This window comes from Globicephala melas, chromosome 3, assembly GCF_963455315.2.
Source record: "Globicephala melas chromosome 3, mGloMel1.2, whole genome shotgun sequence".
Classification (NCBI taxonomy): Eukaryota; Metazoa; Chordata; class Mammalia; order Artiodactyla; family Delphinidae; genus Globicephala; species Globicephala melas.
Window position 1 is genome coordinate 116,894,914 of NC_083316.1, and position 18,089 is coordinate 116,913,002.

At 44.6% G+C, this 18,089-nt stretch overlaps 3 protein-coding genes across 6 annotated transcripts in view; 2 read left to right on the forward strand and 1 right to left on the reverse strand.

The window, feature by feature from the left end:
- Positions 1-6,501, forward strand: part of ANKHD1 (ankyrin repeat and KH domain containing 1) — a 116,853-nt gene extending 110,352 nt beyond the window's left edge. For 2 of the 4 annotated variants that reach the window (XM_030869403.2, XM_030869405.2), the window contains 4 exons: positions 1,111-1,362; positions 1,887-2,035; positions 2,764-2,928; positions 3,208-3,687. In XM_030869403.2, the coding sequence (XP_030725263.1) occupies positions 1,111-1,362; positions 1,887-2,035; positions 2,764-2,928; positions 3,208-3,267 (626 nt within the window). In that variant the 3' untranslated portion in view covers positions 3,268-3,687. Of the gene's footprint in view, positions 1-1,110; positions 1,363-1,886; positions 2,036-2,763; positions 2,929-3,207; positions 3,688-6,003 lie in introns of those variants that run through there. The other 2 variants (XM_030869408.3, XM_030869407.2) reach the window with 2 other exon arrangements.
- Positions 6,502-9,114: 2,613 nt separating this feature from the next.
- Positions 9,115-13,261, forward strand: EIF4EBP3 (eukaryotic translation initiation factor 4E binding protein 3). The gene is made up of 4 exons (XM_060296298.1): positions 9,115-9,217; positions 10,265-10,438; positions 10,595-10,696; positions 11,354-13,261. The coding sequence occupies exons 1-3, from the start codon at positions 9,115-9,117 to the stop codon at positions 10,621-10,623; spliced, it is 306 nt and encodes a 101-aa protein (XP_060152281.1). The 3' UTR covers positions 10,624-10,696; positions 11,354-13,261.
- On the reverse strand, positions 11,543-17,772 carry SRA1 (steroid receptor RNA activator 1). Its single transcript, XM_030869422.3, has 5 exons — positions 17,618-17,772; positions 17,367-17,492; positions 13,533-13,738; positions 12,484-12,592; positions 11,543-12,329 (listed from the first exon to the last, which is right to left on the reverse strand). The coding sequence occupies exons 1-5, from the start codon at positions 17,640-17,642 to the stop codon at positions 12,118-12,120; spliced, it is 678 nt and encodes a 225-aa protein (XP_030725282.1). The 5' UTR covers positions 17,643-17,772; the 3' UTR covers positions 11,543-12,117.
- Between the last annotated feature and the right edge of the window lie 317 nt (positions 17,773-18,089).

Sequence of the window (18,089 nt, forward strand, 5' to 3'; positions counted from 1 at the left end):
GAAATAATTTCTTAGGTCTGAAAAGAAGTTGAATTTAAGTATCTGGTCAGTTTGGTATGATTCCTCATTTATTTTTACATTTGAGGAAACTGTATGATTGCCATTTATAAGTGAAAATATTCCTCTGTTCTGACTTATTTCAATATTTAGAACAGATGAAGTTCTAAAAGGATTTGAACAGGATTTGATTTTTTTTAAATGAGCATCATGAGAAAGTCAGTGAGTATTGGCCCTTTGACAAGGAAAACTACCCATATTACCTGAGAGTCCCATTAAGAAACAAAGCTGTGAATTGAATCCTACAATGCTTCACTAACATTTAACCTTCCTTCCTTATGGGGAAAAATAAGAGGCTGTAGAAAGAGAAAAAAGAAAACAGCTAATAATTACAGAGGACCAGCAGCTATTTTCCAGATAATATGATAGTTACCGTGCAAACATAGCCACATTTAAGTTAATTTAAAATGTGACAATATATGTTTTGAGAAGATTTTTTAGAACTACAGTAAGGGGAATTCCCTGGTGGTCCAGTGGTTAGGACTCTGCGCTTTCACTGCCTTGGGCCCACGTTCAAACCCTGGTGGGGAAACTAAGATCACACAAGCCAGCAGAACTACAATAAGAATAAATACGACCTTCTTCCTTTCTAGCCTTGTTCAGTTCAATTTGAAAAAATTCTTTAGACTAGTCTGTACTTACTATATTTTTAGACTATTTGTTTATACTTACTACAGGCAGAAGTAGTATAGGATAATATTTATAGAACTTATTTTTTTTTTTTTAATTTACTTATATATTTGGTTGTACCAGGTCTTAGTTGCAGGAGGTGGGCTCCTTAGTTGTGGCATGCAAACTCTTAGGTATGGCATGCATGTGGGATCTAGTTCCCTGAGCAGGAATCGAACCTGGGCCCCCTGCATTGGGAGCATGGAGTCTTAACCACTGCTCCACCAGGGAAGTCCCTGTATATTTTCATTTGAATGATCTTGTAAAATGAAAATTTTTTTCCAGAACCTATGTTGTGGAACAGATCTTTCCAACAAGGTTTCTCATATTCTTATAATTAGTTTTTATATGTAATAAAACAATAGAGAAATATTTTGCCACCAGGTGACTCTCCTATTCCATCTGTTTCTTCGGGATCATCTTCACCTCTTTCAGCCACTTCTGCCCCACCAACATTGGGCCAACCGAAAGGAGGCAGTGCCAGTCAGGATCGAAAGATACCTCCCCCCATTGGAACAGAGAGACTAGCCCGGATTCGGCAAGGAGGGTCTGTTGCACAAGCCCCTGTGGGGACCAGTTTTGTTGCTCCTGTTGGACACAGTGGAATCTGGTCATTTGGCGTCAATGCCGTGTCAGGTACAGTTACAGCGTCCTCTGTCTGGAGGGATATCTCGAGTAAGTTGTGGGATTTTGCCATTTAAACTTAGTTCCTGCACTTAACCAGTAAGGTTGTTTAAACCTTTGAGGAGTTCAGTCCAGTCTCAAAGTCTGGAATGTTAGTTTGGAGTATACATAATAATAGATGTAATATGTATGATAGTAATATATATAAAATAATAAATACAGACTTGATTAGAAGTAAAAGATTCAAAGCATACTTCCTTTCCTTCTTAAGCTTTTCATTATAGAATAGGACAATCATTTGATTTCTTTCAGAGAGCACTTAATCTTTTGCAGGACAGGTAGAGTGTTTGGGGTATTCAGAGTACTCCACCCAGTTTTCCAGGAACTTGTATTTTGGTTTGCAAAGATTTTCATGAATGTGTCCTGAGCTTCTCAAAGGAATGCTTTTGATTAAATTTAGTATGAAAAAATCCAGTGGTAATGTTTTATTTTATTCCAAATAAATATCTAACCTTGATCTCATTTCTTCTTTCTAGAAGGCTTATCAGGTTGGTCACAGTCTGTGATAGGGAACCATCCAATGCATCAACAATTATCAGACCCAAGCACATTCTCTCAGCATCAACCAATGGAGAGAGATGATTCTGGAATGGTAGCCCCCTCTAACATTTTTCATCAGCCTATGGTAAGCAGTTTTGTGGATTTTTCTAAAGTGAGCTGACAAACATCATTGTAACTTGTTTAACACATTGCCAGCTAATGTAGTCACATGTTAAGGAGGAATTTGTACTGAAATAATTCTCCCTTTTGGTATAACTAGTTTGTTTCTATGACTTTGCCAGATCTTTTATCCAGTTTCAAAAGTGGATTATGTTGTTTACATTAGTTTGTCCTCAAACTATCCTGAAGAAGCCCCCGTCTTCCCTCCAAAACCTGAGAGATTTGGGTTTTGCTGCTTTGCATTTGGCTGCCACAGCTTAGAGAGAAGCCTCTTCCTCTCTGAAAAGCTGGCTGTGAGCTCCCCATTGCCCTCTTGTCTCCTCTGAGAGCTTCCAGGCTGCCATAAAGCCAGATTGTGGCTGCAAGCAATCATGTAGAATTCCCCTTTTCTTGGCAGAAGCTTAATAGTAAATCCTAAATATGGAAAGTTGAGGGTATTATATGTGTCCATCAAGTATTGGGAATTTCCTGATGATTTGATATTGGATTTAGTTGTTTTGTTTTGTTTTTCTGTTCTCATTGAAAAATGTTGCTGACACAAATAACCACTTTTGGTTTCCCAAGACTGTACAGTGTTGCTATACTTACAGGATACTCTGGAGTTCTTTGAATGAAGGGAAATAAGAATCTATGCTGGTATTGTGGAATCATCATTTACAATCACTTCATGATTACACCTTTCTGCTGTTTTAGGGTCTACCAATTTCCATGTATGGAGGCACCATAATACCCTCCCATCCTCAGCTTGCTGATGTTCCAGGAGGCCCTCTGTTTAATGGACTTCACAACCCAGATCCTGCTTGGAACCCTATGATAAAAGTTATTCAAAATTCAACTGAATGCACTGATGCCCAGCAGGTAAAATGGACTTAATGCTCTTTTATTTTTCAGATTTATGATGTCATTCTTTTAATTCTTTGGGTAGTGCAAGTTCTGAATATCAAAAATCATGACATCTGACTACCTTGAACTGAATTAAGTTTTTCAATATCAAGATGATGCTACTTAACATTTTATCTCATGTATGTGTATTCTTCCTAGGCAGAAACAGTGAATTACCATTGCATTTATATATTCATTTTGTAAATGTCTAAAGATTCCTAATTAGAAATTCCAATTTTTCCTCCCCCTTTTCAGATTTGGCCTGGCACGTGGGCACCTCATATTGGAAACATGCATCTCAAATATGTCAACTAAGTTAGAAGGTCTTACTCTTTAGCCTTGTTTGAGAAACTTTTGACCTTGGAAGAACCCTGGGGATTTTTTTTAATGTGCCTAAGAAATATTCTCTGAGGCTTTAGCAATGGAAATTTGATTGCCCATTGTATATGAACAAAGTGATTTCCTATCCATCTGATTATGTTCTCTGGTTAGTTTAGCCATTTTGAAATTAGTGCTTTGGGCTAAACATACTGAATGCGATTTGTATGCAGAAGAGAATTAGATGATTACATGTTTCAACCTTTTAGGGTGGTAAATACATGTACAATTGTTTACATACTTAAAATGAAAAGGTTGAGTAAATTTCTTGTCATATAGTGGCTCTACTTAATGTGGCCTGTATTAATGTGAAATATTTACCAGAATATTCAATAAAAAGATGAACAGTGTTTAGAAGTGGGGTGTGATCCTTTCAGTGGTCATGCAGGTACTACCCAATCCACAATCATACTGAACCAGGTTGTTAATACCATATTTGTGATAGGCTTCTCACATTTTACACTTTAGAGTCCATTCTTAGCCTGCCTTGAAAAAGCACTTTTAAGACTAGTTGTATACTTATTCTGTGTTAAACATTCCTTGTTCTTTTGTTCTCTTCTGTATCATTTTAAAAGTGAGAATGTTTCAAGCCCCTGCAATGTGTCTTATCTGACTTTAGCAGATAGGCCATTAAAAGGTTTAGCTCTTTGTGGATCATGAGTATGTCAATAAGAACAACAGGATTTCAGTCAGATGACACTGAAAAAACTTAGGGACACCCAAATCATCCTTCAGATTCCTTTTGTGCTTCCTGACTTTTTAATCTAAAGATTATATTGGTTATAGGTGTTTAAGTTTTATTTGGGTTGGGACATAGGAGGGGGTGGGGGTGACTCCTTTAATTTTGTTGTATTGTTGAATCAGCTGAATAATGTCTATAAATATGTGACTAATTCTGGGCTTAGTTCCATGAAGAGCCAATATGGTCAACAGGCTGAACTCATGAACACTGGAATGGAGTGCTTTGGCCAAACTATAGGCTATGCCAAGAATCTGATGCAGTAGAGAAGAAAAAACTAGCCCAATGAAAAGAACAGTCATCAACTTGACTGTTCATGTTTTAATATGGTTGAATTACCTGGTCTTAGATAAAAGCGAGCTAAAAAAGAAAACAAGAAAATGTTTGAGGTGATAGAGGAGCCAAAACACACATTAAGGCAAAGAAGGATGCACAGAAAGATAATAACTAGGGGCAGAACCATACCAGAAGCACTTTTCTATTCTCCTACCAACAGAAGTTCTTAATCTTCTCTCCCTTGCTCCTAGAGCTGCCACTAGATGAGACACACCATGTTTGTTCTGTGTTAGACATACCTGGTTGGTTTGTCTTCCATATCATTTTACATATGAGAGTGCTTCTGTAAGCTCATTTCTTATTTTCTGTTTTGAATGGATTTGGAAATTATCACTGGTATTGAAGCTGCTGCCTTTGTAATGCTTAATAACCACATCAAGTAGTCTCAAGAGACCCCCTTGAGGGGACCAAAGGACCCCTGGGATCACCTACATATCTTGCTGTTTCCACTTACCACTAATAACCAAAAAAATCACCTAATATTAGTGAAATGGATGAAACTACTCTTGATGAAACATATACTAGAGAGAGATAATATTAAGTAAATTATTCAGTGGGACAAAAAGTGAGTTTTGTTCTATCTTAACTATTTAAAGTACACTTGAATTATTGGAAGAGCTCTTCCAATATCTTCTACACCTTGAGGACAACAGAATGAGAAATTTTATCTCAGATCAGGAACTAGAACCCATAAGAAGAGGACGCAATTATGAGAAACCCCTAGAAGGATTAGGAAAAAACGAGCTGTGCAGTTTGTAGCAGTTATTTAGGATACTCTACTTCCTGCCCTCTTACCACCACTGCCTTCTTTTCTTTCTATTTGAATCCCAGTAACGTACTCCCCACTCCATTTTGCCTGCTAATCTCTTCCTCTGTCTTGCCTCTTCCTGGCATTACTTTACTGCTATTTTACCAACCTGAACCTTGGATTAAACCTAGCTCAGGTAAGAACTTAATTACTTTCAGAATATACAAGGGATTTGTGGGGAGGCAGAACGGGTAGAGTGAAACAAGAGTCAGAAACCTAAATTCTGTTTTCATTTCTGCCACTTTAAGCTATATGACCATGGGCAAATCATTTCTCATCTCTGGGCTTCACATTCATCATCTGTAAATGAAACAATGTAAATGAACTCAAAGGGGTCTCCTAGTTCTAACAGATTCTCTTGTCTTGTGAATGAGAATGTATGGTATGGGACTACTAGAAGCCAGTACATTGCTGGGATTTGAGGGCCCCTACCATTTGTTCTTACATGGAATCAAAAATCTGCTGTTGTGAGAGCCATTATTGATTTTGGGAATTTAGTGGAGGCAGAAGAAAACCTTGCATACCCATAGTGAGCCCTCAAGTCATTAAGAAACATCCTGCTGAAAAAAAAAAAAAGGAAAAGAAAAGAAACATCCTGCTGAGGCATAGATCAAGCCCTATGAGAATAACAGCTCATTCAAGGAACAAAACTGTATCATCAAGGTTTCTGGACCCACTTATTTCAAGTAGTGTTCAACGTAATGAAATACCACCACCAATAAAATTCTTGATGTTTTTAAGACCCTTTAAACCTATTGTGGCTACAGTGTGCTGACTTGCCCTTTTATAGGCCAGTCTGCTTCCTTCAGTCCCTGCTCTCAAAGGGGAAATCTCATCACCTCAACTAACGAGACCGAAGAAGAGAGTTGGACAGCCAATGGTGGCCTCTCCTAACCAGAGGTAAGAAATCTCAGGACTTGGAACTGTAGTTTCCATCTTACAGATTCTGGCCAAGTCCTCTTTCCAATGTCAAAGTTAGTACAGGAGGGTACCATCCTTAGTTTGAGGTAGCTTTTAGAAGGGGAAAGGCTGGTCATATTAGAGTTTCAAGCCAAATAGAGGGGTACAAGTAGTATACATGGTTCTGTCCAACTGTTTAAGGCCTTTGTACCACATTGTAAACCCAGGAAGAGGCAAACAAACTGTAGGAAAACAGCTTCTGAACATCTTGTTCTCTAACTAGCCCTAGAGCTCTTCTACTAAGAATTGTGGATGGTTGTGACGTCTTCCCAGTGGACCCTGTCCTGGGGTGAGGGACTCTGATAATGCTGCATTTTCTATTCCTCAAAGATTTGTCACCATGTGTCAGTGTTATTTGACAGGTTACTTTACCTTCACTCTCTCCTGTAGGAAATGGGTGAGAGAAACTTGAGTGTGTTAAGACCACCTCCAAAAAAGGGCAGGAGCTTGGGCTTGAAGACCTAATTTGGAAAACAAGATTGTGAAACTAATGCTCAGATTGCAAACCTATTTTGTGACTACTTTTCACCTCTTCCTGTTTTATCTTAATGGTACTGATGTGAGTTCAAAGTAATTTGCGTGGTGGCAGAGACCTGGTATTCCCCTACAGGTTTAATCAGATCTCTGGGGTTGGGACGTGAGCATAAGTTTTTTTTTTCTTTTTTGGAAGCTTCTATACTCTAATGGGCAATCAGTGTTGAAAAACCTCTGATTTAAACTCTTCGTCCTTCATCCTGGTTGAATGGATGATGAATCTGGTTTTCTCTCTAAAACCAACTGCCTATTCTCTAGTTCCCCAGCCCTTATAGCACACAGTGTCTCAAAAAAAAGTAAGCTTCTAGTAGTACTCTTACAGTAGTAAGACTGCTATAAGTCTGTAACTGCTGCTGTTGTTTTATAATAAAGATTAATAGAAGGATCACTTCCACACTGATCCTTCTTGAAAACCTTTGACACTTCTAGTTCTACTCTCACTGGTCTTTCTCAGTCTCCTTCAGTGAAATCCTCTTCCTCCACTACCCCTTAAATAAATGTTGATATGCTCAGGTCTCTTCTTTTGGTGTATCTTCTCCCCAGGTAATCTTATCCCACATTCTTGGATTTTACTCCACGCAAATCTGAATCACTTGCCCAGAGTTCTCCCTCTGTAGCTTCAGACCTGTATATCTGGCTTCTTACTGTGCTTCTCCATCTGAACATTCCACACACATTATATATTCCCCAATATAAGATATGCTCCTCCCCTTGTTTTCCCTATTATATTAGGTGGTACTACTAGCTACCAAGACTCTCAAGTCAGAAGATTGGGAATTATCCTGGCTTATCTCCTCTCCCACCCCACCCTTAAATCAGTCACTTACCCTTCCTCCTCTGTGTATCTGTATCCCCTCCACTTCTCTCCATCCTCGCAGCAACTGCCTTTTTGCCTACCCTATTTCACTAGGCTGGAGTCTGCACCTCCAGTCTCACTGTCCTCCACCCCATCTCCCACTCCCCTCACTAGACTACTTACCTTGCTTAAAAGTTGAGTTGTCATAGATGGTTCCTCCACAATCTGATCCCAAGCCTTACCCTCCAGCACTTCATTGCTAAGACACTTTATTTAGGCATACACCACTTTGTAAGAGGCTCAAAAACCTTTTTGGAACAATAAAGTATACATATCCTTGCTACCTGAAATGTGATTCTGAGGACATGCAGACCTAAGGGTCTGCATCACCTGGGATTTTATTAAAAACCCAGAATTTCAAGTCCCACCTACTGTATCCGAATCCTCATTTTAACAAAATCTGCAGGTGCTTTATGTGCACATTAAAGTTTGAGAAGCAATGACTTGTAGTCTTTTTTTAAATGAGTCAAGAAATCAGAGCTGAGGGGAAATCTGAGGAAGCCAGTGCTGAAGTAATACTGATAAATGCATGAAGTCAGGTGGTCTACAATTAATTGGTGGTGGGGTGGCATTGCTGAGGGTATAGTGATTCTTAGGAAGCCAAACAGCAGACAACTGGGTCAAGTCGAGATTTTTTGTGTATACAGGACTAAACTTAGTACTTACTCTCCCACCACCTCTCTCCTGCCTCCTTTCATATCACTGTGCCTACATCAAAAAATCTTCTCTTTAAAGGCCAGACTCTCTGATCTTACTTTCCAGAAGGCTAAAGACCAAGCCCTCCTTACCAGCCCCCAGTCCTTCCTTAGTTTCCTGAGGTTAGCTGTGACAGAGAGATCAAAGAACTGGACTCTCCTATCTTCCAACCTTTATTCATCCTTTAATCAGTCCAGGTATCACTTCTTCCAGAAGGCCCACTCTCCCTCCCTGACCTACCCTGATGGCTGTGCACCAGGCCTTCAAGGCACTTTTCACCCTGTACTGAAATTGATTAATGGGAGGCATTATACAGCTGTGCCTAGGGGCACATGCTCGAATCAGACACACTGAGGTATGAATCCCAGCTCCCCCTCCTACAAAATCCGTGACTTTGAACCATGACTTAACCTTTCTGGACTTTGGTATCCTCACCTGTAAAATGTGGCTAATAACAGTGCTTTACTGTCCAAAACTGTTGAGAGGAATGGATGAATTAATATATGGCAATAACGTGCGCCATACCTCACCTGTCCCCAGCGCCCGCTATAAACAGTAAATAGCTGAGTAGCTGCCTCGCTCATAGGCATAGGAAGGCTGGCCAATTTGGGGCCAGGAGGAACTGGAGGCCGGTGCGGCTCCTGGAACTCCTTCCAACTTTCGCTGAGTTTGGTGCTTCCTCCCGCGAGGGTAGGGCGGGATCATCGGGTTGATTGACGGCCGGCCCGCCCCCGGCTTGACGTTGTCCTGGTGGTGTTGCTGCGGCCGCACGTGGTCAACTGAGTCCGACTCACTAGCCCCGCGTCCTCAACACTAGCACCAGCCGCTTGCCTTCCTGCTCGTCCCGCCCGCGCTATGTCCACACCCACCAGCTGCCCGATTCCTGGGGGCAGGGACTGGCTGCCTGACTGCTACAGCACCACGCTGGGGGGCACACTATACACCACTACCCCCGGAGGTCAGCGGCCAGGCCAACGTGTGCGTGTCGCGGGACGTGGGTGGGGAGGTGCGAGCCTGGACTTGCCTGCAGGCCCCTCTGCAGGTTGTAGCTTTTGACAGGAGTGAGTGCTTGGAGCCGAAGCCCAGTTCCCTAAATTCTCAAAATGATGCAACACGGCCTTGTGCCTAGTTTCCGAGTGACTGGGCAGAAATCATCACTATGGCCTGGCTCCTTGCTCACCCGGCCCTCCTGACTTTGCCGCCTGGGAGCGGGAGCCGAGGCCCCAACTGTGTGTGGCTTCAGCAGGAAGCAACCGGGTCTTGCAAAGCTGCAAATGCAGGACTCTGGCAGTTGGGGGCAGGAGCTTCGGGTCTCTGCGCTGGCTGGCTTGACTACTGGCTGACTGGTGTAGCAGCCTGAGATCATGCCTGCTCAGGGGTTCCTGCCACGGAGGCGAAGGGGAGGGGTGAGAACAGGGTAGGGCCTTTGGAGGACATGATTGGGGCCAAGTTCCTCTAGGCTGAGCTGAGCCTGACAGGACTTGGGAGGGGTCAGGGTAAGAACAGTGTGTCCCTGTATTTCACAGGAGGAACACCGCTCCTCCCTGCAGGATATCAGAGCCCAGGTGGCAGCACCAGCCTTCTTATCTGCTCTTGGCTTCCTCATCCAACTGAGGCTGGAGGGCTAGGCCCTCCCTTGTGAACCAAAGCAATGAAGTTCCAGAGCCAGCAGAGCAGGACAGGAGCCTCCTGAAGTACTTGAGCTCCAAGTTTGGTGCTCCTCCTACAGCCAAGACCTGAAGCTCTCCTAAACTAAAAGCCCCTGCCTAAACCAGCTGGGATGCCCCACTTGCTCTGTGGTGCTTAGACACATCTTGGGTAGGCCCAGGAGACTTTTAAGTGCTGTGAAAGCTAGTCAGCTGAGATCCTGGCTGGGCTGCAGAGCAGTAGCCCTTTAAAAAATGGGAAGATGTGACCCCTTGGTCCCTAAAAGGCCTGTGTCTGGGGTCCCACACAGCTCTGTACCCAAGCTCCTGCCTCTTACCTAGCCCCTACCCCTTGACAGGCACCAGGATCATCTACGACCGAAAGTTCCTGCTGGAGTGCAAGAACTCACCCATTGCCCAGACGCCCCCCCGCTGCCTCCCTCAGATTCCAGGGGTCACAACTCCTCCAACAGCCCCACCCTCCAGGCTCGAGGAGCGGAAGAAGCAGAAGGAGACAGAGGAAGAGATACCTGGTAAGGAAAGCAGACCCTAAAATTAAAAAATGGCTTTGAGCCCAAATGCCCCAGTTAAGTAGAGTGGGGGTTCGATTCTGAGAGGGGCTCCTTCACTGACGCTGAACCTGCAGACCCCAGCCCAGCAACCAGTCCTCCTGCCTTTTCTCTCTCCAGATGACGCACAGTTTGAAATGGACATCTAATCCAGTGAAGGTGACCCTGTGTGTGGAGTAAGAGGAATCCCTCACACTGCTGCTGCTACCTCCTTTTTCTGGGGTATCCAAAGGCCAGCTGGCCTCATCTAATCCAGAAGGGGGTGACATGGTGGTTCTGGGCCTCCCTTAGCTCTGAGGCAGCTAGACCGGGGATAGGAATGGGCAACTTGCCAAGCCCTTAGTTCTACTACTCTTTGGTCTGTAGGCACTCCTCCCAACCCCTGGCCCTTGGCTCAGGCTGAGGCTGGGGCTGGGGGATGGAGAATGTCACTGTCTGACTGCTTAGTAAACATTCAAAGAAATGCCTTGGCTCCAGTGTTCTCCTCAATGCTGATCTTCCCATCTCAGCCATAAAGCTAAGGGTCCCAGCAAACCTGGTTAGGATCAGAGGTCCCAGGTTCCTTCCCAGCTCCCACTGGGCCCACTTCCAGCAGCCCTTAGAGCCTGAGGCAGGCTTTGGGGGCAGGCCATAGGAGCTGTCAAACCATAAACAGCAATAGCCTGACCCCTGCCAAGGGCTGTTCCAGCCTTTCCAGGAAGCAGCTTCCTGGAATCAGGCCTCTCTACCAGTCCCTCCTTAGCTTTTCCAAAGCAGGAGAAAAGAGGCACTGCCCCAGCCTATAGCCTTCTTTTGTCTCTCCCCATACCTTTTCTGCCTCCCACCTGTAAGTACCAACCATATTCCAACACTGGAAACCTGTACTCTCCCTTTTCACAGCATGATATGAGCCTCCTGGCCCCTTCCACCTGGTTCTGTTGTCCTCAAAGCATTAGAAGACCTTAGGACCCAAACAGAGGCAGAAGCTTATTTGGTGAGTCAGATAAAGAGTCATAATCCTACTCTCCCCATCCCCTGAAAAAAAAAAAATCATGATCCCATATGTCAGCAATCTGGTCTTTTTCACCTTCAATTTATACAGCTAGGTTCTAATCTCTGTAGCACTTGCATACCTCAAGGGTGATGCAGTGCAAATAGGTCAGTCTCCTTTTTTTGAGGGAAAAAAATCTTCCCATGCTATTTGAGCCTCTGTTCCCATACTGAAACAAATCATCCAAACACAGGGTTACTCAGCCCAGCAAGGGATGTATGTTTCTGTCTAATTTGGGTGAAAGTGGCAGGCAGTAATCTGCTCACGCCTAGCAAGGCCATTCATGATGAACAGAGGAAGAACAGAGGTGTGCACGGTGCACAGCGAGCAAGGCAGTTAAGAACACCAGAGGGAACCAGTCTGGCATAGGAAGGGTTCATCTCTCCTACCCAGGTCCCACCACATTGAGATGTTTTATTGAAATGCATATGGTATGGGTAACAAGTGGCCTCCCTGTGGTCCAGGAGGGACCTCTTCCCCCAGAGATGGGTCAGGCCAAACACCCCAACGGGGCAGACAGTCTCCCAAGTGGTAAAAGGGAGCCAAGTTAGGGAAGGCCTCCCATGCCAAGGCATAAGAGATGGTGTGAGGTGAGGCTGGGGAACCCATAGGATTAAGGATCATGTTGGATGCCTGGCATGGTCTGGTTCTGCTCAGCTGTGGCTACAGATTTCTCTTCATTGGCCTCCTCCTCTGAAGACAGACTCCTCTTTTCCGCAATTAATCTTTTAACTCCCACCATCCACTGACTGACCTCAGTCACATGGTCAACCATGAGTGAGCGGTGGATGTCATCTGCTGCATCCCACTGGTGGCTTGAAAGCTCTGAGGAGAGAGAGGGGCTGAGCAAGAAACCTGGAGCAAAAAACATAGCTGCAACTCCTCCCCTCCCAACCAGTCAAAATCTCAGCACCTAGTCCAACTTGGACAACCATGGCAGGATGAGGGACTTGGGCTATACCAAGGGACCCAGCCACACCTTGCACCAGCAGAGCCATCCTCTTCTTTACAGGCATTGACAGCTTCCCTCCAGCCCACTGTTCCTGCAGCAGAGCCAGGCGTCGGCTGATGTCATCACATACCTGCTTCTGAGAGACAGAAGCCCCCTCCAAGTCAGTGCTGCCAGCCCAACAGGGGCAGGGAAAGGAGCACCACATAGGAAGCACCTGCTTTGTCTGGCCCAGGAACTTTACACTCTAATCTTAGAGTTATGGTTCTTTACGCAAAGATTAGAGGCCCCACTAAGAATCTGATGAAATCTATGGATCTCCTCTCAAGAAAAATGCATTATGGCTAGAATTTTTAAATTTCTGGAGTTTCTCATATGCTCAGAAATTAATTCTATAGTGCTGCTTTACAAATAAGGAAACTAAGGACCAAAGAGGTGAAGATCACTCTGCTACTTTTTTTTTTATAAACTTATTTATTTTTGGCTGCATTGGGTCTTCGTTGCTGTGCATGGGCTTCTCATTGTGGTGGCTTCTCTTGTTGCAGAGCACGGGCTCTAGAGCGCAGGCTCAGTAGTTGTGGTGCACGGGCTTAGTTGCTCTGCAGCATGTGGGATCTTCCCGGACCAGGGCTTGAACCCATGTCCCCTGCATTGGCAGGTGGATTCTTAACCACTGTGTCATCAGGGAAGCCCCTCTGCTACTTTCCTTTAAGACTCCTCAGATCCCTTGCCTCCAGAGAACTTAGGAAACATTATCAATAAAAAAAGGGGTTGTTGTTGGGGTTTTTTTCCCCTCCCTAAGCATAATATCAGCAGGGTCTATTCTCAATGGCCTAGAGGTATGTAGATCAGGCTGTTATTGTCACTAATGGGAGCTGAATTCAATTCTTGTTCCTATAAGCCTCTTCTGAGGCTTGTGAACCCTCCTAAATCCTGTGTTCATTTTTCTAGGAAGTCCTTAGCAAATTCTGAAGGGGTTCATAACTCAGAAAGGATTAAGAGCCATTGCTTATAGGGTCAGAGGGTCTACCTTTGAGAGTCATACCTGCATCTGGCTGTTGATGGGAGCTTTCACTTACCTTTGTGTGGCCACGGCAATCCTCCAATGCCCGTTCCAAAGGTTTCAGTACATCTTCCAGCAGAATCTCAGACTCAACGACTGGGAAATTTGTGGGCTCCATGCTGGAGGGAGGACAACTCCCCACAAATGGGAGTCTGGAAGCCTTACTTGACAGAGGTGGAGGCCCCATTGGGGGGGCCCCAGGAGATGTCTCTGAGGTGGGGACTGAAAAGGTAAAGCAAGATCAAGCAAACATGGCTTAAATAGGTACAAAGAAATAAAATGGATGATGTGATAAAGAGAAATAGTAGAGGGACCTACCTAGCCTGAGTGTTCAAGGAAGGCCTTATAAGATGATATCTAAGTTTATCCCAGCTCACACACTATGTGACATATGGCAAATTACCTTTAACCTCTGAGCTTGGGTTCCTCTTCTGTAAAATGGGGATATTATAGGAATAGTACTTATTTCACAGGGTTGCAATGATGATTAAGTAAGAATATAGGTACAGCTGCTACATTAGTGTGTAGCAAAAAGTGCTCACAAAGTTAAGAACCTGGATGAGATAGATGCAGCCATAAAGAGTTGAAGGAACTATGTACTAGGGCAGAGGTAAGGGAAGGGCCCAAGAGGTGGAAAAAGTCCTGACTTGTTCAAGGAACAGAAACAAGGCCTATGTGGCTGGAAATGATTAACACTGAAGAAAGTAGTATGAGCTTTCACTGGAGAGGTAAGCAGGGGTCCAGACCCTGCAGGGCTTTGGAGGAGTTTAATCTTGAGCCATTACTCCATTAGTGGTAACAGGAAGCCACTGCAGGTTTATAAAAGCAGGGACTGATATCACTAAACTTGTTTTTTATGACATTCACTCTGTATGGTCTGTGAAAAGTTGATGAGAATAGGTAGAGGAGGGCAGGTTAACAATAGTCCAGGAAAGAGAATGCTGGCATGGACTAGAGTGAAAGAGTAGATGAGGGGAAATGGAGTGGTCTGAGATATATTTAGGAGGAGGCAGAACAGATCTTGATGGAACAGGATGGGGTGAAGGAGAGAGAAGCCAAGGATGACTCTTGGTTTCTGACTTTAATGATGGGATGGTGGAATCACTATGGAAAATGAGAAAACTGGAGGAGAAAATTCAAAAATTACTTTTAGGTATCAATATCCGCATGGATGATAATTCATCTAATTTGGTGTGTCAATTTGACCTTCTCACCTCCAATAACCATTTTTTCTACCCTACCTCAGCCTCCCATCCCCCTCTGCCTTGTTCTCAGCAACAATGACCACCGCTCATACCCTTCCAGCTCAGCTACTCAGATTTTTGAGGTGCATTAAACTCACTCCCTTTAAATTCATAGCTACGGATTTTAAAAGGCATCCAACATTGCCTGGAAATCATATACTTTGCCTCATTTTTCCACTCTTCAGAACAACTATTTTCACATCTTATCTCCTCTAAACTTTTCTACCTTCTTTTATTTTCCTTTCCCTGCTGTTTCTGTACTTCTGACCCTACCTCATATTTCACTGAGAAAATAAAGGTCATTGAACAGGAACACTCTCATCTTCTCACCACCAGTTCTACTAACCCACTTGCATCTGTGGCTGCTTTCCTTTCTCCTCTAATAGATGAAAGGTTCCTGTTCCTATCAGAGGCCATCTCTCCAGCTGTACTCTGCATCCCCTCCTCTCTTGCCTCCTCTAGGCTTCCCTCCTGCAGTTATCCCTTTTCTCCTGTGCCATCAGTTCTCCCTCTCTACTAAAACATCCCATCAGCATACAGAACCATCCCTTACCTCACGCTGCATCCTCAGGCACTGGCCTATTTCTCATCTCTGCTTTACAGGAGAATTTCTTCAGTGAGCTGACTACAGTTTCTCTCTACTTTTCACATTCTCTCCTCAGCCCATTCCTGCTGGGTTTCTGCTCTCATCACTCCTGACTGCTTTTGTTAGGGTCAGTAGTGATTGCTATGTTTGTCAAATCAAGTAGTCCCTTTTCTTCATTTTATTTAACCTCTCAGCAGCATTCATCAGGGTTGAATCAAGATTTTAATCTCTCCCAGAGTAAATTTTACTTTCTTCTTACTTCTTTTACTCTTTCTCAATCTCATTTGCTAATTCCTTCCCTATTCAACCTTGAAATGCTAGAGCACCTTAGGGCTCTGTCTTGGATCCTCTTTAGGCCTCTATCCACACACACTCTTTATTCAAGCCCATGACATCAAATACCATCCATGTGACAGTGGCACATTTCTGTAATTCTGGCCTAGACCTCTCCCCAGAGTAGCAGCCCAAATTTAACATGGCCAAGACAGAAAGCTTGCTTTTTTCCTCACCCACCAAAACCCAGTTATCCCATATCAATGAACAACACCATCCAGTTCCTCAAGTGAAAAAATGTGTGTTACATTGCTTCTTCCTTCACCTCACCTACTACACCTACTCATTCCTGACTTTCTCCATAACATATGCTATATCCATCCAATTCCTACCACCTCTAGTACTCCCACCCTTGTCCAAATCATCATTACATCTTACCTACGTTAGCAAAATAGCCTCTGAATTTGTCTTTCCACTTCTTCCCTAAAATCTATTTTCCACACAGTAGACACAGTAATCTTTTTAAAGATATAAGTCAGTGTTTCTCAACCTGGGGAGATTTTGCCCCCAGGACAAGTGTCTGGAGACACTTTTGGCTATCACAACTGGGTGGGTGCTACTGACATCTAGTGAGTAGAGGCCAGGGATGCTGCAGACATCTTACAATGTATGGGACAGTCTCTCACAAAAAAGAATTATCTGGCCCAAAATGCCATTAGTGCTAAGGTTAAGAAACTCTGATTTATATTATAACTCTGCAATGTTACGGGTGTGGATAAGAGAGGAGTGAAAAGAGCTGAATCTGAGCTCCCTTTTCAGGGCCACAGATCCACCTATTGGCACGGGAAATGCTCAGGGGGAAAGGATGCCCTCCTCTACTTTAAATTTTTCAATGGCTTCCGCTTTACGTAGATTAAAATACAAACTCCTTATCCTGGTTTACAAAAACCCACTATGATCTGGCCCCCTGCCTACTTCTCAGATCTTAATCTCTATCCCTAGCCCACTGTGCTCTAGTCATCAGATATTCCTTCAGTCTCTGAATTTGCCAAACTTATCTCAGGGCTCCTGCAGTAGCTGTTTCCAATGCCCTGAATACTCTTGCACCTGATCTTTGTGTGGCTAGCTTTTAATCATTCAGATTTCAGCTTAAGTGTCAGCCCCTCGGATACCTTAGTTACCCAGTCACTCTCACATCACCCTGTTTTATTTCTCTGCAAAGCCCTTACCACCATTTCATCTATCTCCAAAGCGATAGTGTGGACTCCAAGAAAACAAAACTTTTTGTCTTGTTCACTGCTGTTTAGTTTGCCTTCAAACACAGTAGATGCTCAGTAGATGATACTGATTAAGTGAATAACACGTTAAGTCTGAGATGCTTATCATACAGTCAAGTGACGAGGAAGAACAGACAAATGGGTATACCACGATGGGGTTCTGAGAAAAGATCCAGGTTGGAAATAGGATTTGAAAATAATTTGGGAATTAAAAACTATATTAAAAACCGTAGGTCTGGATGCGATCACCTAGGGCGAAAGCCCAGAGAGATTCTTTTGAGACCAACGTACCAATTATTTACCTGGGCAACAGGTAAGAGGCTCGGAAAAGGGCCAGAACTGGCCCCCTTTCTGGGGCTCCAACCTCTCTCCTCAGGAAGTCCTCAGAGAGCAAAAAAGGCCCATGGTACAAGCTTATTCCTGGCACCGCCCATTCTCGGCGGGTCACGGCGCACAGGGCCCCCACGCACCTCTGGGGGATCCATCCTGGGGAGCGGCGACCCTCTTGGTGAGCGGCGTGCGCTTGGGTCCGCCAGCCTGGGTCTGCAGCCCGTATGAGAATTGCGGCGGATCGTTCCAGCCGCGCTCCTTGTTGCCTGCGAAGGTGAGAGGACGTGTGAAGCGAGCCTGGGGGCGACAGAGGGTCCGCACCCCGCGCGGTAACCGCCCCCAGCCTGGACCGGCGGTAGACCCAGCGCCCCAGCCCACCCGCCGCGCTCACCCGGTTTCACGTACAGCCCCGCCATCTCCACTTCCGCACGGCCAGCGGGGCATCACGTCACTTCCGGGGCGGCCGCACCCGAGCCTGCTGGGGCACGCCCCCGGCAGGGCCGGTTGCCTGGAGCCCTCCAGGTTGGACAGTTCAGAAACGCTGGGAATCGCCGTCGAGGCCCTGCTCCAACTCCCTAAGGAGCTCTAAATCTATTCCAGCTAATAACGCACGGGGTCCTAACTACATGGTACCAAGTGGGGCTGTTTTCCAGGAGGTGGCGCTCTAGGAGCCCAAGTGGGTTCCCTCTCTCCAAATCTCACAGTTGCTCTCAGGAGCAAGTTTAAACCACCAGAAGCTCATGCCCCACACATGCCCCCACTGTGATCTAGCCAGGTGGACTTCCAGAACCTCTGTCCACTTCCCTGAACGTTTACACTCTCTCGGCTGGAATGTATTTATTAGGAAGCCTAGCACACTTAAA